This window comes from Euprymna scolopes, chromosome 25, assembly GCF_053919585.1.
Source record: "Euprymna scolopes isolate OS-2025 chromosome 25, ASM5391958v1, whole genome shotgun sequence".
In the NCBI taxonomy this organism is placed as follows: Eukaryota; Metazoa; Mollusca; class Cephalopoda; order Sepiida; family Sepiolidae; genus Euprymna; species Euprymna scolopes.
This window is the reverse complement of record NC_136506.1, coordinates 107,426,271-107,448,887: the sequence shown is the minus strand read 5'-3', so window position 1 is coordinate 107,448,887 and position 22,617 is coordinate 107,426,271. Positions and strand designations below refer to the sequence as shown.

The following is a 22,617-nucleotide window of genomic DNA, read 5'->3' as shown; positions in this document are numbered from 1 at the left end:
TGTGTGTTTCTGTGTGTATGTGTGTGTATGCATGTGTGCATGTTTGTGTGTGTGTGTGTGTGTGTGTGTGTGATACCGTCACTTGTAAAAAGAGAAACCCTAAACTTTGTGCATTGCTAGCTGTCCAGTCGCATCAGTCCCCAGTGATTTTCTTCTCAGCCCAATCTATTCGCGTTCAGCTTTAGCTTCAATCTCTCTCAGAGGAACCTCCGGTCCACCAACTGACCCAAACTGGACACTGTCCTCAACTAAAATTGCCTATAAACTAACTCTAAATACATATCTACTAGAGATGGAATGATTCCAATATTTTTTCCGATTCCGATACAATTACCGATTCCGTACTAAATTCCTGATGTTGATACAATTACTGATTCCGATTTTTTTATAAATCTCTAAATATTTAAATATGAGTTGTTTTTTTTTTTCTGATCACCATAAAAATGCATGCTATAAGTGCAGATATTTTCTCAGATGTGCAACCACATTTGGGGGGGGGGTCTATAGATTTTAGTTTTACTGGTAGTTTAAAATTAATAAATATTTATTATTTTATTACTACTTCCAACAGTAAAATATTTTTTGCAATAAACAAAATAAAATAAAGATAGTTAAAAGAATCGTTTTTGGCATTGGAAAAAAGACACAAATTGTTCAGATTCTGATACAGATTCCAATACCCCCCCCCCATTACAATTTTTCCGATTCCTGATTCTGAATAATCGTTCCAACACTAATATCAACCTTTATGTCTGATCTTTTGACCGTCACACTTTGATTAACAATCCTATTTCAGCTTTCTTTTGTGTACCTTGATGAATAACTTCCTCTCTATTATTCTGCTGATAAACTTGTTTTCTCTTCTTTTTTATTTCCCAACACTTGGAACAACGATAGTATCATAATTTCATTTCAGCATTTTACCCATGCAAATGCAGTTTTCAACTCAAGCTTATCCAGTTCATAGATCAAATAAAGATGTGATGTCATATTGAAGCCTTAAAAATTTTGTATTATTATTTTAATACTTTTTTTCACTCCAAACAAGGCATAAGCCCACTGAAGCGTAAGGAACTACTGTAATCAGTTTCTGAAATCGTATTTTTCCTATAATCCTTTAGTTCTTACGTTGCATGAACGATGTTTCTGACAAAGGAGGAAAAACTGTTGTTTTCTGGGTTGGAATTTATCCATATAACATTTGTCAACTATTTTTTGACATTGAAGTGGTAATTTTTATTTAGTTCTTTACAACATCAAGTAGCTTCATGCTTTGTAGCAATATACATTAAATTAAAAAAATTGCTTCAGCCGAAGGCAAAAAAAAGTTCAATTTTTCACGTTTCTGAACTTTTGAGATGAGGATTGATTATTCATATTATTTGGATTCTTCGGACTACTGTTCTCATCTTGAGTGTCATTTCCACAACATTTCGGTTGATGTAACCTCCAATTTTGCTCAAGTGTATCTCGTCGTACTCAGGAATCTTCTGTCGAACTTAAGAATTTCAAACAGAAACCTTTATTCAGGATTAGCATGTTCTCGTTCTGTCAGCCATGACTAAGTAGAAGTCATAAATAATTCACAATTGTATTCTTTTAGTGTATCACCTGTACTAAAGATTGAACCTTCAACCTCACGAAAAGTGTAACTTTATAACTGAATTTTACATTAGTGGTGGAAATTGGATATAATTTGATTATTTAAATGAACGGTTCAACTTGTTTACATTGGACTTGAAGACGACCATATTGTAGTCAGCTGGAAAGCCAGTAGAATGAAATTCCACAGGTGGACAGTTCTAGGAAAGAAGCTTTGTCCAGGGAACTAGGTACAGATAGAAAATGGAGGAAATTGCTGATAGTAGTTGTAGCTAGACAAGTGTTTGTCAATTACCAAGTACTTTATCCACTACGCCATGAACAAGATGAGAACAAGAGTCTGAAGAATCCAAAGAACACGATTAAAATTTTCAATTGCTAATCTATGGATCTTGTATTTTCTCCCCGTTCAGTTCGACCTCAACCCTAAGACGATACAAGTCCAATTTACTTATTACCGAAAAAGCAATCCCACATCGTCTTCTTCGATCAGTAATAACTATTTTCCATTCGACTTTGGAAGCGCAAACTCGCCAGGTCAAAAGTCAGCCTCCGAAGATTTTGCTGCTGCTAGAAACTCGACATGTGACGATCTATTCGATACGGGAAGTGAAAAAGATTTTGTAAGCACTCAAGAGGTGATCACTTCCAACATTCTAAGCCAGCAAAAAAATGCCATCAACATCAGTCTTGAACATTTTCCCTGCATTCTTTCCTGGGATATCGAGAACAGCATTGAGACGGAATCGAATGTGTTGGAAAATGAAATCCAAGGGGACCACTGGACCAAAGAGAGACCAACCACAGAAGATAAACAGTTACGTTCTCCCACCAAGAAGATCATGTTTACGAATGCCTTAAAGAAAACGGACAAAAAACAGACAAAGTCGTCAGGGAAAATAACTACGTTTCAAGAAAATGCGGTAATTCTGAAAGACGAGTCAAAAGAGAATTTACTGAAGCCGACTTCGATTGATATCGATCTGACTAATTTAGGTAAGTCTTTTTTTAACAAAGTATTTTTAACAAGAAAGTCACCACTTATCAAAGCCCGAGGGCCACTCGAGGACAGGAGTTAATAAGCGTAAGGTGGTCACCGGTACAACAGCATAGTTATCGTTAGTGGTGGAAATTGGGTATAATTTGATTATTTAAATGAATGGCTCAACAAGAACTTGTTTACATTGGACTTGAAGACGACCATATTGTAGTCAGTTGGAAAGCAAGCCAGTGGAATAAAGTTCCACAGGTGGGCAGTTCTAGGAAAGAAGCTTTGTTCATGGAACTTGCATCTAGATTTAGGTACAGATAGAAAGTGGGGGGGGGGTTTGATAGTGGTTGTAGCTAGATGGGTGTTCGTCGATTAAAATAAGTAATTGAAAGGAAAAAAGAAAAGAAGTTCCTGTAGGGGAAAAAGACGAAGTCACATTGTAACATTTCGAAACAATTTGGTCGTCTTTGTTAAGGTGTATGTAAAAGAAGAATGGTAAAGAAAAGTGTGTAAGACCGACAGAACACGAATGTGTGTGTGTGTGTGTGTGTGTGTGTGTGTGTGTGTGTGTGTGTGTGTGTGTGTGTGTGTGAATTATTCTTTCCTATATCGAGTGAAAGAAATAAGCGAATAGAGTGTGAAAAAACCCAACAATAATCACTTTTGAAAAGAGAAATTAATTTTAATTCCAATCTCAGATTCAGTCAGTCTCCCTGACAAACGAATTGATAGAAAGACGAAATAGAAACCTCATTTACATTTAAATAAATTACATTTAAATAAATTACATTTAAATCGCTGAGAAAAAGATAGACATAAGATCAACAAAAAAATTAGATCGAAAGAACACACATGCGAATGTGTGTGTGTGTGTGTGTGTGTGTGTGTGTGTGTGTGTGTGTGTGTGTGTGTGTGTGTGTGTGTGTGTGAATTATTCTTGCCTAGCTCAAGTGAAAGAAATAGGCGAATAGAGTGTGAAAAAGGAAAAGAGCAAACAGAATTACACATGCAAAAATAAAAGTAAAATTAAAACGGGAATTTCAGGAGGAACGGGGAGGGATATTAAATGAAGTAGATCTAAGTAACACATCTGAAAAAGGAGTAAAATGGGTAGATAGGATAGAACAGAAGTGCTTCATGAAGAGTGCAGAGCTACGCCCCATGGGGAAAATATCTTTTCTCTTCCAGCAGAACAGTGCACAAATGAGACTACTGAATGGTTCAAAGTGGCAATTGATGCACATGTTCCTACACGGAAGTTCTTCAGGAAGACCCACTCTCCCCAATGGTTTACTTTTGCATGCGCAGCTGCCATTGCTCAGAGGCAACATGCATACCGTAGATTTATCCAGCATAAGTCCTGTACAAACAGACAAAAGTATATAGAAGCTAGAAATAATTGTAAGAAAGAAGTAGCAACAGCTCAGAGTAAATATGCTGAAACCACCAGGAAATGCATTGAAGCGCAAAAATTAGGAACTCGTGATTTTTGGAAAATCTACAACAGTGTACTAAATAACGGGCAATCGACAATATCAAACAATTATGAGGTTGTTTGCACAGCAATTGAGAAAGCGAACATGCTTGTCCGTTAGTTTGCCTCAAACTCTACCTTGGACTCAGCAAGCCATTCTCTTCCTGATTTTCCTCTGCAGAGAGAAACCACGGTAGATGATCTGAAGATCACGCCTTCCCAAGTACATGATATTATAAAAAAAACCTAGACACCTACAAAAGCATGTGGACCTGACCTCATTCCAGTTGTGCTGTTAAAAATGCTCAGCTGAGTTCGCTTCTGTTCTCTCTAAACTCTTTAACAAATGCCTTAAATCTGAAAAACTGCTTCTGTAGTACCAGTTTACAAAAACTCTGGCGAAAGAACTGGCCCATTAAATTATCGCCCAATTAGCCTCCTCCTTCTTTTTGCCAAAATATTTGAGTCCTTAATTAATCAAGCTCTAGTCCAACACCTTACAGCTGCTAAACTTCTGTCAGACCACAAATATGGATTTAGGCAAGCCCGTTCTACTGCAGATATTTTAACTGTAATCTCTGAGCACTGGATAAGGCAATGGAGGGCAGTAGCCCTTGATATATCTAAGGCTTTTGACAGGGTATGGCACGATGACCTTCTGATGAAGATAAAATCCTATGGTATTACTGGACGAATGCTTAGAATAATTAGATCCTTCTTAAATGAGAAAAGAATCCAGGTTGTCCTCGATGGGCATACATCCAAAAAATTTGATATAATTGCGGGTGTACCTCAGGGGTCGATTCTTGGACCTTTGTTATTTCTGATATTCATAAATGACTTACCTGATAAAATTGTCTCTGAGATGGGTATATTTGCCGATGACACCACGCTTTATAGCAGGCACATGGGGAAAACTAATGAGCACATGCTAAGGTAATGGGCGAAACCCTAGAGGAAGACCTTCAGTCTGTAGTGGAATGGGGTCAAAAATGGATGGTAACGTTCAATGCTGCCAAGACAAAGCTTGTTTCTTTTAATAATTACATGAAACCTTGCACCAATTGTAAGAAAAAAAAAAAAAAACAGAATGAAAAAAGAAAAAGGCAAGAGAGCAAAGTTACTCAGCACCATGCAATAAATCTCCACAGATTTTTGAGGAACTGTCTCCCCAGATTCTCGCAACTGTTTGTCCTCGTTCTTCCCGCGGCCTCCCTTTATGCAGTTGAGCTGCGGGATTTTGTACACAAGCCGTGAGATTTTGCTTGATTATAAAATTTTTGGGTGCTGCCATCTTGATCCTTTCTTGCCCTCCCAACCCCGGCAGCATGATTCCACATGACACACGGATTTTCTCTTCACCAATTTATAAAAAAACAAAGAATCAAATTTGTAAACTACAAGGTATTGCGGCTGCGGCTGTTGTTGCGGTTGTTTGTAATCGCGGCTGCTCCATTCCTGAGTCCAACTATTTGTAACCTACTTTATCACAATGTTTCCTGTTTTACTAGAAATTATTGTGAAGAAAATAGAAAATAAAAGAAACATCTGCTGTAACGCTTTCATAACAAACAAACATTAGATAAAAATTTAACGGACATCAAATGAACATCAAATACACATCAAACGAACATTAGACGAACCATTCACATATGCTCTTTTCATGCATCCGCGCACTTGTGGGGTTTTGCCAGTGAGCATTTAAGAAACAAATCAAATGTTAAAAGTATTTTTTTTTTACATATGTGCACGGTGACTGCTGGTCTTTTCTTTGTCTCTGTCTTGAATTATGTCCCTTGGCCATTGATTTTAATGTAAGCAAAAAATGGTAGACCAGACATTTCGCTGTTAAAATGTGTTTTTTATTGTTTTAAAAATACTTGATGAATTTGCATAAATTTTGGTGTACTCTTTTTTAAACCTAACGCATAAGAATTTTTTAAGAGAGGATAAACCAATCTAATTCCGATTACTTCTTTTTCTACTTGGACATTTCGAGACGCAGACAACATCATTGGAATGACATTCATTTAGTGTTTCTCTAGATTTTCAGGATACGCGTCGTCCCTCGCTTACCAAGTTTGACTGATCAGAAACTCAGTTTTATGTCCTGAACAAATTATGTAATTTCTATGTAATATCATTCGACAACTTTCTGCAGTTCTTGGAAAGGAGTTTCTGGAATTCTTGAAGCTATTTATTGATTCTCTATTCATTGTCTCCTAATTCCTTTTTTGTTTTTACTCAAGTTCATCCCTAACAAGGCATATCGCCACTTGGACGTATAGAGGCTACTTTTTGGAACCATGCCTAGGAAAGATTAACAAGATGTTGGTTTACATTACATTTAAACTTCTGTATATCATCTTTACAGTCAAGGAAACAGCTAGCAGGAAGGGAATTCCAAAGTCTAGTTGTTCAAGGGAAGAAACTATTAGAGTAGAAAGCTTTATGGCATTTAGGGATCTAAACATTGAAGGGGTGAGATTTTGCTGCTTGTTGCATTAACTGGGATATATACATCAAGGGGCCACAAGTGCAACGAGTTCATCAGAGCACATTCCATTAAAATATTAGTAAAACAGGCACAGAGATGCAACATTACGGTGATGGGACAGAGGTTGAAACTGATATTTCAATAGTGGCCTTATAGAGGTACAAGACACTCTCAGGTGTGAGTAGGCTTCTAGCTCGATAGAGGAAAATCACCTTCTTTGCAGCAGCCTTTGCAATGTCCTCAATATATTTGCTCCAATTCATATTGCCCGTAAATATTAGACCAAAGATCCCTAATCCTGTTCCAAACTATTATGGTATGTAAACTACAAAACTGTTTTCGCTTTTTGCTGTCAATAATTTGGTGTAAACAGCTTCCACCATCCGACCCCTTATTTAATTTTAACAATGAAGAATAAAAATTTCTTCAAATCTACTTATCAACCAACGATTACCATGACAAATAACACCCTACCTGAGACCCTATCTTTCAAACTTCTCTGCCTAATATTCACAGGTAGCATGAATTGAAACAAATATATTGAGGACATTGCCAAGATTGCTGCAAAGAAGGTGGGCCTCCTCTACCATGCTAGAAAATTACACACATCAAAGAGCATCCAATATCCAATATATAAAGCCACAATTCGCCCATGCATGGAACCTTGTTGCAACATATGGTGCATCTACTACTGCCCTCTCACTCTTATACAAAGTCCAAAAAAGAGTCTGAAATCTAATAGGTCAAGCTCCAACCTCTGTCCCATTGCCACAATATCACATCCCTGTTTTATTTCATGGAATGTGCTCTGATGAACTCATAGCACTTGTATCCCCCTCGATGTACATATGCCAGTTAATCCGCCGAGTAGCAGAATCTCACCCCTTTACTATTGAGGTCCCTAGAAGCCAAAAATCCTTCTACTCTAATAGTTTCTTCCCTCAGACTGATAGACTTTGGAATTCCCTTCCTGTTTCCTGCTTCCCTCGCTGTACTTATGTTCAGAAGTTTAAATGTAATGTGAACAGATCTTGCTGCTCAACTCCCCACAGTCCCCTGTTAGACACGATCCCAAAGACTACTCATCTACATTCCAAGTGGCAATACGCTTTGTTTGAGGTGAAAAGGACTTTTAAAAAAATAACTATTTAGTGAAGAAAAAAAAAAAAAAAAAAAAACAAGCGCCGGTGATGTTACAAGTTGCTTATGGCCTCGGTGTTCCCAGTTTGACTAATTTAAGACTATTTCACAAGGAATTGTTTCGTTTAATCCTTCTAAAACTCAGCTGTGTCTTTCAATTGTAGGCGTGTCCTTTGTTGCGAACCAGGATATAAATACCCTAACTCGCTACAAGAAAAAATAATGAAACGAATTGAATGAAGAAAACAAATAACTCAAATGCTGGAATAAAATAAACATGTCGTTTATTTTCTGTTGATAAATGAAAGTCTTAGGTGTACACGTGTTCATTCAGCCGTTGACGACTATGCGCGTGGAAGGAAAAGGGAATGCAATAGAGAAACGCGAAGTGGCAAGCCGGCCTGTAGAAAGAGAGGGTTAAGCTCAGTAGAGAGTCGCGTACATGTCTGTGTTGATGGACCAAAGCCGAAGGGGAGATAGAGTGTGAAAGTCAATCCAGTTCATGGAGATAGAAAGCGTATAAAGTGTACGTACTGTTTGTTAGCTCGTGCCCCATACATAGTCGCAGGGGGCGCGACGCGCGCGGGCGCCCCAAAAGGGGGGGGGTCGAATGGTCCGACAACCGCTCAGCTCGAGAGCTAAGTCGGAAATGGCTGGAAACAGCTTGTCTCTTGCTTTTATACTTGTTTCCGGTGGTCTTTTGCGCATGTGTGGATTTCCTTTGAAAAGGAAGTGACGTTGTCCATCTGTGCTTACATGTGCGCACGTTAGTGTGTGTGTATGTACACGAACGTGAATATATGTACGTGTGTGGACGTGGGCACGTATGTTTGTGTGCGCGTATGTATATGGCAAGTAATATAGCTTGAAATGTAAACACATGTTTTTGTGTGAGACCAGAAAAGGCTCGCGCACCTTTTTCTGCCGGACATTTTCATGGATGGTTCTGCTTTTGAGGAGAAATTGACCCTGAAACTTCTGGATCTTCTTGTTTTATAGTCGTGTGTATATAAACGGCAGAAAGATGGCGGATGTTATATTTGTCATAAGAAGAGATGAGTGTTTAAATACGTCTCTCTATGAAATGTGTATACGTATGATCGCCTATTCATGAGTGTCTTTGAAATCGATATGCATTATAAATGTTGTAAAAACATTAAATGAGGTCATACCTTTTTTCAACGATTTCCATGTTGGCCGATTCAGCTGTTTGGATCATTGCACTGAAATAAAGACTTAATTTCTTCTTCTCCTAGAGAGAGAGAGAGAGAGAGAGAGAGAGAGAGAGAGAGAGAGAGAGAGATCAACCAGAAATGTTGATAATATATACATACAGGTCTTTATTCCGGAATCGTCCCATCTCCCATAAATTACAACCACCGTTGTAAATCACATTTCTACATCTGTTGTCTCGACCCGCTTCTTTGGTCATTTTGGAAAACCCATCTTCTCTCGTTGGCAACAAAAACAAGACTGAACTTATATTCTCACTGACCACGTATCCTCCTAAGATACACGTCAGCTGAAAGTTATTTCTACGTCAGATTTTGCGAGGTTTAGCTATTTTTAAATTATTGTTATACCAAAACCTATTTGTTTATATTATGTAAACATTGACTCTTCTAGTTTATTCAAATAAATTTATCTCAACAACAATTTTTTATCTCAATAAATTAATCTATCCTAACTTGCATGGTTATCAGGTATCGCCCGGGATTGCTTTGTGCAACACTCTTCTCATCAAATCATTCTTGGAGTTCATATATTTGATCCATTGCTTTTTCTGCTTCTCGTAAAGTAGGTTGTCTTTACCGCTCTAAAAACACTTTCTCACATCTGATGCATTTTTCTCTCTCTCTCTACAAGTCTACTATCAAACCATGTATGGAGTTTTGTCGTCATATTTGGACTGATGAATCTGTGTCTCATTTGAGGGTTCGTAATAAATTTGCAGAAACGTATCTACAATTTAAATCGCCCACACTTTCTTCTTCTCTGAAACCTCTTTCTCGCAGACGTGATGTTGCTAGTCTCAGTCTTTTCTACAAATATTATTATGGCATGTGTTCTTCAAAATCGTCTGATAAATTGCCCATTTCTCTTGTTCGAGCTCGTTTGACTGAACGAGCTCTTGTCACAGTTCACCAATTGTCACTGGTAATAGGTATGAACCCTCACACATGCATCTTGATCGTCTTTAAGAATTCTCTGCGAGTTCTCTTGGCGCAGCAGGATCTGGTTGGTCGGTTTCAGTGTTGATTTCACCTTCAGGTTGATATGCTACATCATGCCGGAAGTGAATAGATTTTCATGCACACACAAAAAAAACTCAGATTTCTCTATTCTACAAATTAATTCAACTCAAATTTACAAAATATAATATAAACTTATATACAAATATCCAATGTTAATTTCTTACAAAACACACTATTACTCTCCGTATTTTGCGGTGGCAATGGACGGAGAAGGGTGTGATGACGACTGATTAGTGTTAAATTCTCTCAAGACTCAGCTTCAACTCTCCAACTCACTGATTTTAGCGTGAGTATTCGCTTATATTGGGAGGTGATAGGGTAGGTATGGTCGCTCACTAGACCAATCGCCAATCAGTACGTCATCCCAGGGGAATTCCTGATCTCCTGTGTGTGTGTGTGTGTGTGTGTGTACTAGTGATTCTACGAATGCTCACAGATTTCTGTTCCTACGAACAGGGAGGTTGACCCCCGTGACCCTTCGTCGGTCCCCCAGAACCAAAATCATATTCATTATGATTTCAAAATGACATTGAATGGTCAATTTTCCAACAAACAATAAAATTTATATGTCGATTGCACAAAAACACAATAAAATTCATAACTTAACTCTTCCTTTCAGCAAGGTTGGCCGTCGCTGCCCGGCCACACAGTAATGCTTAACAATTAATATAAGCATAGTTGTCCGGCCTTCTTCAGTGTTTCGGGAGTCTTAATCTCCCCCCTATGGGGAGCCTTGCCGCTCCCGGTTGTGGTCACGCCACATGACTCCAAACGGAAAAAATTCTTCATTTCTGATGAGCAAGTTACAAGAAATGGACTGTTTAGAAAAACATAACGCTGGTATGCACATGTTTCAGTTTCTATATAAATCAAAATTAAATTTTTATGGGTATTTTATAACCGGACAACGCCAGGCGACCTGCTAGTCTATTTTATAGGTCTATAAAAGTGAGAATGTGTGTGTGTGTGTGCATGTGAGGACATTTCTCAACCTATATACTCAACAAATTTTTTATGTACAGACTTGAAATTTGGTATATAAGATAATCAAACATGTGGAAAACTTTTAAATCGGTTTTCATCCGGAAAAATGGGCTGCTAAAGCATCAAAATTTAAAAATTGATACGTAAGGGGTCATCAGATTTTTATCTGTTTGCTAACTGGGTGGTTGCCTGTGGGCTGAGATGAAATGCGCATGCGTGAATGGTTCGCATGACAGATTCATTATGTTAAAAATAAGTAGGTTTTAATACACTTTTTAAAGATTGTGTCAAGCCAGCGTAATGGTTATCGTACTTGACTCACTGCCTTTAGGTTTTTGTTTCGATCTCAGCTCAATTATTTTTTTTTTACTTACAAGAAATGAACTGTTTAGAAAAAAACATAATACTCGCATTTACATTCTTCAGTTTCTGTATAAATTAAAATATGATATTTATGTGTATTTTATAACCAGGCAACGCTGGGCAGCCTGCTAGTATAATATTTTTATAGACTGTTTAATGAACGCCACTAGTGTAATAGTTGCCTATGGCCTCAGTGTACCAAGTTTGAGTCACTGTATACGGCATAATCACGTTGACACACAATTTCTCCTTAGGTCACCAAAGTTAAGCAACATTGAGCCTGGTTAGTACCAGTTGGGTGACCATTTGGGAATACCAGGTGCTGTATGTAGGAGGACGTCGACACCTTCGACTGGGGACTGCTTGTGAATTTAATATTCCTTAGGAACTTCCTCCTTTAGGGGAAGCTGGTTCAACCTGTCTAGGGTGCTGCTGACTGATTGTCAGTTTGAGTCTCTAACCATTTTTGCAAATGTATAAATCGATCTTCCACTCCTACTCTTCCTCCAGCGAAAGGAGTATAATTGTTTTTGTTTTTTTAATTTACAATAGGTAAAATAATGGAACGTGAACAGGCGTTAAATTTCAATGAAATGTCGCTTAAGGAACGGAAAAAATTCTTCCTTTCTGATGAACGACTTCAAAAAGCAACGCGGAAAGTGAATGCCGAAACCCCAGAGCAAGAACAAGTGGAAGATTTGACACGCAAGAAAGCAAGCAAAAAATCTGAGAACATAACGGTCATCAAAGACCTAAACAATTTTACCACGTTAGTGAACGGCATTTTGGAAAATCCAGCAATTTACCGTACATTGGTATATTCCACTAGAAAAAAGACGTTGACTAAACCGACAGTTGAAAAGATAAGGTAAGAGTATTTATTCGTCACAAGAACCCAAGTTTGCCCAGCTGGGAAAACTTGGGTTCTTGTACCAGAAAAATATCCAGTAAATAAAACGTTGTTTAGTAAATCGTTATTTTTTTTGCATTTCCATACACCAAACATGGATATAAATATCACTAAAACATCCGCTGGGTCATAAACTTCATTTCGGTACCTTACTTGCCTGGGTGGGTTGCCTGTAGGTTGAGATAAACCGCGTCACACACACACGCACACACAGTAAATCCAACTTACTAAGGGGGATAATAACTTCCGGTGAATACCGGAAAAATATCCAGTAAATAAAACGTTGTTTAGTAAATCGTTATTTGTTTGCATTTTTTGCATTTCCATACACCAAATATGGATATACATATCACTAAAACATCCACTGGGCCATAAGCTTCATTTCGGTACCTAACTTGCCTGGGTGGAATGCCTGTGGGCTGAGATAAACCGCGTCACAGACACACAGACACAGAGAGTAGGAAAATTTATAAGATTTGCTTTGTTTTTGTTGTTCAAATTGACCTTTGTTGAGATTTCAGAGTCATGCAATAATTACCAAACCCGGCAAAAATTTTGTGAGCTGTCGAACTCCATTAACAATTTTCACTTTTGCTTTGATTTATTAGAGTGATGGGACGATTCCAATATTTTTCCTGGTTCTAATACAATTACCGATTCCATACTAAATTCCCGATTCTAATACAATTACAGATTCCAATTCCAATTCTTTATAAATCTCTAAATATTTAACTAGAGAGTTATTTTTTTTTTCCGATGACCATAAAAACACATGTCAAGTGCATAGATATTTTCTCAAACGTAAAAACACACTCTTGGGGGGGGGGGATCTTTAGATTTTAGTTTCACTTATTGTTTAAAATTCCGATGCAAGTACCAATTCCAATTCTTTATAAATCTCTAAATACTTAACTTTTGAGTTGTTATTTCCCCCCCCCCCGATTATCCTAAAAACATATGTTAAATGAGCATATATTTTTTTCCAAATATCCAAACACACTTGGGGGTGGGGATGATTTATAGATTTACTGGAACGGAACGATTTAAGGAACGGAAAAAGTTCTTCATTTCTGATGAGCGACTTCCAAGAAGTGAAGTGGTTAGAAAAACATAATACTCGCATGCACATGCCTCAGTTGCTGCATTAATTAAAATATAATGTTCATCCGTATTTTACAGCTGGGCTATGCTAGCAGGTCTGCTAGTATTTACTGGTAGTTTAAAATCAAATATTTATTATTTTATTATTACAAACAGCAGTGGAAGATTTTGTTTTAAACAAAATCACAATAAAAAGATAATTAAAGGAATCGTTTTTGGTATCAGAAAAGTGTAATGGGGCCATAAGTGAATGGTAACATTTCATGCTACTTAGATAAAGCTGCTTTCCTTTAAAAACTACTAAAAAATCTTCTCAACCACTGATTGCCATAACAAATAACACCCTACCCGAGAGCCCATCCATGGCCCAACATTCACAGGAAACATAAATTAGAACAAATACATTGAGGACATTGCCAAGGCTGCTGCAAAGAAGGTGGGCTTACACCAGAGAGCATCCTATAGCATTACAAAGCCATCCAATGCATAGAGCCTTGTTGCCACATCTGATACATCTACCATGCGTTTCTTGCTCATGTTCTTCAAATTGACCTTTTGTTGACCTTTCCAAATAGTGGAATAACTATCCATTAAAGTTTGTGAGTCATCAAATTCCATTAACAATTATTATTTTTTCCTGTAAATATCTTAAGAGCTCAGTCGATCACCTTCCATGGAAATAACTATCTATATACTAATTTTATATTCGTAGTATGTTATAACCTTCCTTTTTAATAAATAGGATCTCCCAATCGAATAATTTATAATCTGGAAACCGTGACACATGTACGCATGTACTATGGTATTAATATACAAATTATAATGATGATGATAATCATCATCGTCATCATCATCTGATGTTTCAGTTTCCTGTGATATCACCTCCGCATTTGAAAATCTTTCCTTGTGACATTCGTCACATGTTTGTACCAAAACCAGCCCATTTTCATAGCAAGATCCAAAGAACTCTATTCTATATGAAGATTAACGTTTTATACTAAGTGGAAACTGCTATTACTCTACTAGAGAGCTCAACCCATAAGTGGGGAGCAAATGTAGTCATCCACAAATATTTGATTAAAAGAATCAGCATTTTCATCACTTCATGTTGTGATTAATCATCTTTACTCATAGATCGCCACTTATGAAGGCAAACAAGCCACTCAAGGATAAGGCGTAATGATAAGGAATGATTGCTAGTTGAAAGATGAAGAACATAATGAGAGGATTGAGGATGAATTATAGAATAAACTGAGCTTCGTTACTTGTGAAGACGGTTTATAACAAGAATTTTCTCACATCAGTTTTGAAGACGGCCATATTGTAATCTGCAGGGAAGTAGTCCCGTGGTAATGTTTTCCACCGACAGGAAATCGTTTTGAAGAAGCTCTGTTTGTGGAAATTCTGCATTATGCTGACGCTACAAAGTTGTTGTAACGAGACAAGTTCTTGCTGTGAATGTCTTAGAAAGAGGAAGCGGACACTGAAGCTAATTTAATGTTCGTAGTATATTATATTCTATCATCCGTTTTAATAAATAATATCTCTTGATTGAATAATTTGTAATCTGAAAACCGTGACACACATATGTACATTAAAGGTACTATGGTATTATTATTAATAATAATAACCATCAATAATATATAGCCAAACTGATGAGTTGTGATACAACGAAACAGTATTGTATGTGGATGACTATTAAAGCCCCCTCCCCTTTGGGTTGAGCACTGTTGCAAATGTACTTTCACCTGATGCCTCGTTTGGTAATCAAGCAAAGCTCACTGCCTATTTGTAAACAAACTAGCAGTTTGAGCACTGAAGCGATGGGCACGTGCTTGTTTAATAAACACTTGATGAGGGATATTTGCAGGCACCGATTCATAGCCTTGTGGGTAGAGCTGTTGACTGTCAACTCGATGGTTGTAGGTTCGATCCTCGGCTGGGGAAAGGTGCTTATCTAGCCACACTGATCAGTTGTGATATGACGAAACAGTACTGCATGTCAATGATTATATATATATATATATATATACTAGCAGTTCAGCTCACTTTGCTCGGGCCCTATATATTGTTCATAACTTGATGTGCGTATGTATATCTAAATATTAAAAAGTTTGACTCATGTCTAGGTAACCTACATTTAAAATTTCAAGTGTTTAGACCCAAAATTGGCGAAGGAGTTTGGTAGAGTCTGTAAAGGGCAACTCTTTAAACTTTGACCTCTTGGAAGCCAAATTTTCGCCCAAAAACTGATTAAAAAAGCATGTCTGAATACCCTTTATGTAAAATTTCAAATGTTTACAACCAAAATTTGCTGAATAGTTTTCTAGAGACTGCAAAGGTCAAATCTTTGGAACTTTGACCCCTTGGCAGCCAAATTTTCGGCCAAAAACCGATTAAAAAGCTTGCCCTATGTCTGATGATGTAAAATTTCAAATGTTTGGACTAAAAATTGGCCGAGAGGTCATATTTTTATAAACTTTGACCCCAATTTTGACTCCTTAGCATTTATTGTTTGGGGCTCAAATCAAATTAAAAAGTTTGATCCATGTCCAAGTAACCTGCATCTAAAATTTTAAGTGCTCAGACTCAAAATTGGCGGAGGAGTTTGGTAGAGTTTTCAACGGTCAAATCGTTGAAGTTTGACCCTTTGACAGCCAAATTTCTGGCCGCAAACTGATTAAAAAGATTTTCCCAAATCTCAATACACCTTATGTCATATCTCGAGTCTGTAGACTGAAAAATGGTAGAGTAATTTAGTAGGGAAATTTACACACACAGACAGTTTCACTTTTATATCTTAAATCAGCAACAGCATCCAGTCTTCCAGTTTCCTGTGATATCACCTCAGCGTATGAAAATCTTTCCTCATGACACTCTCCACATGTTTGCAGTCAAGCCTGCCCATTTTCATAGCAAGATCCAGAGAACTATGTTATATATGAAGAGTAAAATTTTATTTCAGATTGTTTTTAAGATGATATAAATTAAAAATGATTTTCTTCATAACAAGGCCGATAGCCATTAGTCGCATGCTCTTGTGTAATGAATGAATGCGTGAATGTAGGATTGACATGAAACTCTTAAAGATAAACTAAAATGACTGAAAAATGAGCCGAAATGACTTAAATAAAAAGTAAATGATTTAGAATGACTTTAATGAACTTAAGGATGAATTGAATGACCTTAAAAATGACTTGAATGCTTAAAAAAATACCTGGAATCCTTCAAAAACAACTTGAATGATCTGGAGAATGACTTGAATGGCTTTGAGACTGACTGGTTGTAAAATGGGTGATCATTTTACATTAAATTAATACAAAAAAGTGATCCCCCACTTTATATCACAATAAGTACCGCATGTAGTAAGAACAGATACTACACTTTGATCTTGGCCAAAAGACCAAGAAAAAGGTATTTATCTGCTCCCCCACCGAGCAAATTAGGCACAAGGCCGATTTTTAATGTGAGAAGTGAAGGGGAAATGGGGACCAACTCCCCAGGCAGTAGGGGAGCTGGATAGTGACAATTGGTATGAAGGGTTGTCCCTACATTGACCAAGGTCTTATATGTGGGGGCAACCCTACATATGGTCTTTGCTTGCAGTATCTGCCGGAACAGATACTACACTTTGAGATATTAAATCCTTTATTCATGTTAAAAATACAGTGAAAATCAACAATGAACAAAAAACTTAAAAAGCTAAGAACAGCATCTATTAACAACAGATCTTTGATCTTAACCAAAAAGGCCAAGCACAAAAGTGTTACGGACAGACCGACCGGTGGAGTGACTTATAGAGTCGTTTGCACGTGACTAAAAATAAAACTACTTGGTTAATGTACGTGATTTTCGGTGTATGATATTTTCTTTCCATCAAGGGTGTGTACATCATACAGATTTTGATGCTTGTTAAGATAGAGTCGAAAGATCGATATTTTTTTAAGTGGTTTTAAGCAAAAACAACAGCACATACTAAATTGTCATGTCGAAAATAGTAATATACCCAAAAATTATGAAAATTCGAGTAGAAAAATTATTTATGATTAAAAAGTAATTTTTATGGAAAATTGGATGAAACTGCATTTTCCTTAGATGTGAACACCTTGAAGATTGCGAATACAGGGGAACATATCTCCCTATTTGATGGCTGACATACCGTTTTAGACCATAGCGATAGACTTTTTTTTATTAAAAACATAGCAGTTCCACTTGATTAATTTCCATAATTTGGGGATATATTACTATTTTCGACATGAAAATTAAGTGTTGTTGTTTCTGTTTAAAAGTACATATTAAAAAAAAAAAATTTTTAAATTAAGAAAAAAACAAAAAAAAAAAAAAGACGATTTGTCAATTCCCACTTAACAAGTACCCCAGATTTTTTTTTCCTTAGGGTGGGAATATTCTAGACAAGCACTAATGACTTATTATATTTTTCAGATCAAAGCATGCACACTTCATCGATGACCATAATGAGGAGGATGATATCAACATCCAGATGAAGACGGCATTGTTCCATTCCCGCCACAGGCGTGGTTTAATCAAGACGTTCACGTATCACCCAAAAATGTTCTCGCAGCAGCAACTCCTTTCTGTCTTCAATACAAACCGGCTACAACTATCTTACACGCCCGATAGGTACAAAAAAACATATGCGTGGGAGAAAAGAAGAAGCACCGAATATGAATCATACGATCTAATTCAAGTTAGTATACCAGAATTTGCTGCAAAGAAACACACAATTGACCCAGAGATGCTCTTGAAAGCACTCGACGATTTCATCGTCCGTAAAGAATGCGTCATTTCCAGCAAAGGATCCAACATAACGTCCCTTACTTTCATTCGTCCAATCTATTTAAAAAAATTGCTCTTCTGATGTGAAAACATTTTAGAAGAAAAACTAACAGGCCGCCCTGCATTGCCCAGTCGTAAAATATGCTTAAATATATTTTAATTCATACAGAAACTGAGACATTTGCATGCGAGTATTGTTTTTTTTTTGTTGTTTTTTTGTTTTTGAACAAAAAACTTAAAAAGCTAAGAACAGCATCTATTAACAACAGATCTTTGATCTTAACCAAAAAGGCCAAGCACAAAAGTGTTACGGACAGACCGACCGGTGGAGTGACTTAGAGTCGTTTGCACGTGACTAAAAATAAAACTACTTGGTTAATGTACGTGATTTTCGGTGTATGATATTTTCTTTCCATCAAGGGTGTGTACATCATACATTTCTTGTAACTTAAAAAAAAAATATTTGGCCTGAGATTGAAACCAAAACCTAAAGACAGTGAGTCAAGTACAATAACCTTTAGGCCAGCTTGACACGATCTTTAGAAAGTGTTTTCACATTGTACTTATTTGTAACATAATAAATCTGTCATGTAAACGATTCATGCCTGCGCACTTGTAGAACAGTTTGCAAACAGATAAAAATCCGATAACTCCCACGTACCAATTTTGACTCCTTAAAAGCCCGTTTTTTCCAGATGAAAACTGATTAAAAAATTTCCATATGTCTGAATCCCCTATATACCAAATCTCAAGTCTGTAGATCAAAATTCCATTGAATATAAAGTTTAAGAAGTGTCCTCACACACTTATGATAAGGGATATTTCTGTATTAATGAACCCGCGATTTCCACCAAGTTACTTGGCTGTGCCGGGCAGATGACAGGAAGAACCGGGCGAGCCTTATTACATCATGAGTCGCATCTTCCGCTTGGTGCAAATTGTGATTCCATGTGACTTCTTTTTTTTTTTTGCCATTCCTATCGATCCAGGGCAAGTTGGTTGACGGACGCCCAACTGTTGAGAGATGTCAAATCAAAATCATTTTCTCTTCATCTTTGCATTGGCTTTCCTCTGCCTCTTGTCCGCTAACAAACCCTCAAAGCATAACTTTGACAGACCAGTGGTTGATCGTTTCACACGGGGAAAAAGTTTAAGGGTTTTACTTTTGATTTTATTAAATAGAGGGAGTAGGGAAGTAGTTTGATGGTGGATAGATATTTTATTTTTTTTCGATCAGGTAATGTCTCGTAATGAAACACATTTTGAAATACCTCAATGTGATTGGTTAGTTGTTTAGTCCATGTGATACACTCAAGGCAATATAAAACTATTAGGAGGTTATAAATTAAATAAACTTTTTACTTTAAGTTATCGGCACCCATTTTGATTTTAGAATGGTGCCGTGTTTTTGGAAAGCCGCCCAACCAAGCCCGATTCTGTGTTTCGATGTCATCTCATAATCATTGGGAAAGTCAGTTTATGCCCTAAATAAATGAATTGGTTGACCTGTTTAATAGGTTTACTGTGAATAGTTATATTTAAGTTAAACTGTGATTTAGCTGTAGACATACATTCTGTTTTCTCTTGGTTTATTTCTAATCCTATCTTCATGGCATTCTTTGCTAATACGTTAACAAAAACTTGGAAGTTTATGTGTGCATTCATTCATAAAAGCGAAGTCATCAGTGTAGGAGAGGATTTGTTCACCTAAAGTCTTCAGCATAACAGCAGCTAGTGCAACACAGGATTACAGGATTGCCTATTACAAAAAACACAAAGTGTTATAACCATCCCACCCTTTCCCCATGTCAAGAATGGCGACGGCCACTGAAATCTATAATACGTTAGAAAATAATATCTTAATATCCAGAAAACTATTTGTCAACCGTTTCTGGTTCTTCTCGTCATCTACCGGGCACACCCAAGTAACTTTGTGAAAATCGCAGGTTCATAAAATGCAGAAGTAGTGAATAAGGTTTTTATTTAGAATTCAACTTAATAAAAAGTATATTTCATTCAACTTAATAAAAATAATATTTCATTCAACTTAATAAAAATAATATTTCATTCAACTTAATAAAAATAATATTTCATTCAACTTAATAAAAATAATATTTCATTCAACTTAATAAAAATAATATTTCATTCAACTTAATAAAAATAATATTTCATTCAACTTAATAAAAATAATATTTCATTCAACTTAATAAAAATAATATTTCATTCAACTTAATAAAAATAATATTTAATTCAACTTAATAAAAATAATATTTAATTCAACTTAATAAAAATAATATTTAATTCAACTTAATAAAAATAATATTTAATTCAACTTAATAAAAATAATATTTAATTCAACTTAATAAAAATAATATTTAATTCAACTTAATAAAAATAATATTTAATTCAACTTAATAAAAATAATATTTAATTCAACTTAATAAAAATAATATTTAATTCAACTTAATAAAAATAATATTTAATTCAACTTAATAAAAATAATATTTAATTCAACTTAATAAAAATAATATTTAATTCAACTTAATAAAAATAATATTTAATTCAACTTAATAAAAATAATATTTAATTCAACTTAATAAAAATAATATTTAATTCCACTTAATAAAAATAATATTTAATTCAACTTAATAAAAATAATATTTAATTCAACTTAATAAAAATAATATTTAATTCAACTTAATAAAAATAATATTTAATTACACTTAATAAAAATAATATTTAATTACACTTAATAAAAATAATATTTAATTACACTTAATAAAAATAATATTTAATTACACTTAATAAAAATAATATTTAATTACACTTAATAAAAATAATATTTAATTACACTTAATAAAAATAATATTTAATTACACTTAATAAAAATAATATTTAATTACACTTAATAAAAATAATATTTAATTACACTTAATAAAAATAATATTTAATTACACTTAATAAAAATAATATTTAATTACACTTAATAAAAATAATATTTAATTACACTTAATAAAAATAATATTTAATTACACTTAATAAAAATAATATTTAATTACACTTAATAAAAATAATATTTAATTACACTTAATAATAATATTTAATTACACTTAATAATAATATTTAATTACACTTAATAAAAATAATATTTAATTACACTTAATAAAAATAATATTTAATTACACTTAATAAAAATTACATTTAATTCAACTTAATAAAAATAATATTTAATTACACTTAATAAAAATAATATTTAATTACACTTAATAAAAATATTTAATTACACTTAATAAAAATATTTAATTACACTTAATAAAAATATTTAATTACACTTAATAAAAATATTTAATTACACTTAATAAAAAGTATATTTAATTACACTTAATAAAAAGTATATTTAATTACACTTAATAAAAAGTATATTTAATTACACTTAATAAAAATTACATTTAATTCAACTTAATAAAAATAATATTTAATTCAACTTAATAAAAATATTTAATTCAACTTAATAAAAATATTTAATTCAACTTAATAAAAATATTTAATTCAACTTAATAAAAATATTTAATTCAACTTAATAAAAATATTTAATTCAACTTAATAAAAATATTTAATTCAACTTAATAAAAATAATATTTAATTCAACTTAATAAAAATAATATTTAATTCAACTTAATAAAAATTACATTTAATTCAACTTAATAAAAATTACATTTAATTCAACTTAATAAAAATAATATTTAATTCAACTTAATAAAAATAAAAATAAAAATAAATGAATAAATAAAGGAAAAGCTCTATGATGTCTTTACTCGTCACAGAACGAAGAGGTTATATTAAAAAAAATCATGGTTAAAAATAAAAAAATTCAATACTCAAAATAAAGACGCCAGAAATGGACTCTGTACACTCAAATATGGAATGGAATTCACTAAGCATGAAACGAAATACAAAACCATTTCTTGTTTTATTTTGAAACAATAAAACAAAAAAAAATTAAAGAAATTTTTTAATATTTAAAATATATTCATACTAGCCTGGGAGCACGGCGTTGCCCAGGTGTTTGGAGGTGTGTATTGAGCAAAAAATAAATAAATCAATAAATAAATAAAAGTGGTAGTAGGCAGGCTCGAACCCATACCACGAAGGAGGAATAGAAAGTGGAAAAAAAAAACGTAACACGTTAGCTGTTGCGGCCACTGCCAAACCTGAAGTGACATAAGTTTAAATTAAGGCTAGACAATCGAAAAGAGGCGATGACTTTCGAAAATATCAGCAAAAAAAAAAAAAAAAAAAAAAAAAAAAAAAAAACAACCCCTCCCTGTAGAAAAGTGCCCAGTTGAGGGTGAAGGAATTAATGCTTTTGGTCAATTTTTCGATATTTGTCGTCCGAAGGATCGAACTTCAAAACAATACCGATCTCATGAAAATCCGTCACCTCTATTAAAAGTTTCTGCGAGACATATAAATATACATTTAAACAGAGAGGTGAGATTATAT

General features: G+C 34.6%; 1 protein-coding gene and 1 pseudogene across 1 annotated transcript in view; one reads left to right on the top strand and one right to left on the bottom strand.

Moving 5' to 3' along the window:
* LOC145247559 (uncharacterized) overlaps window positions 1-18,502 on the top strand; it is a 42,849-nt gene extending 24,347 nt beyond the window's left edge. The window contains exons 4-6 of the mRNA XM_080109404.1: window positions 2,016-2,598; window positions 11,859-12,174; window positions 17,761-18,502. Of these exons, the coding sequence (XP_079965530.1) occupies window positions 2,016-2,598; window positions 11,859-12,174; window positions 17,761-18,196 (1,335 nt within the window). The 3' untranslated portion in view covers window positions 18,197-18,502. The remainder of the gene's footprint in view (window positions 1-2,015; window positions 2,599-11,858; window positions 12,175-17,760) is intronic.
* LOC145247638 (U2 spliceosomal RNA) lies at window positions 16,607-16,733 on the bottom strand (annotated as a pseudogene).
* Window positions 18,503-22,617: the final 4,115 nt, after the last annotated feature.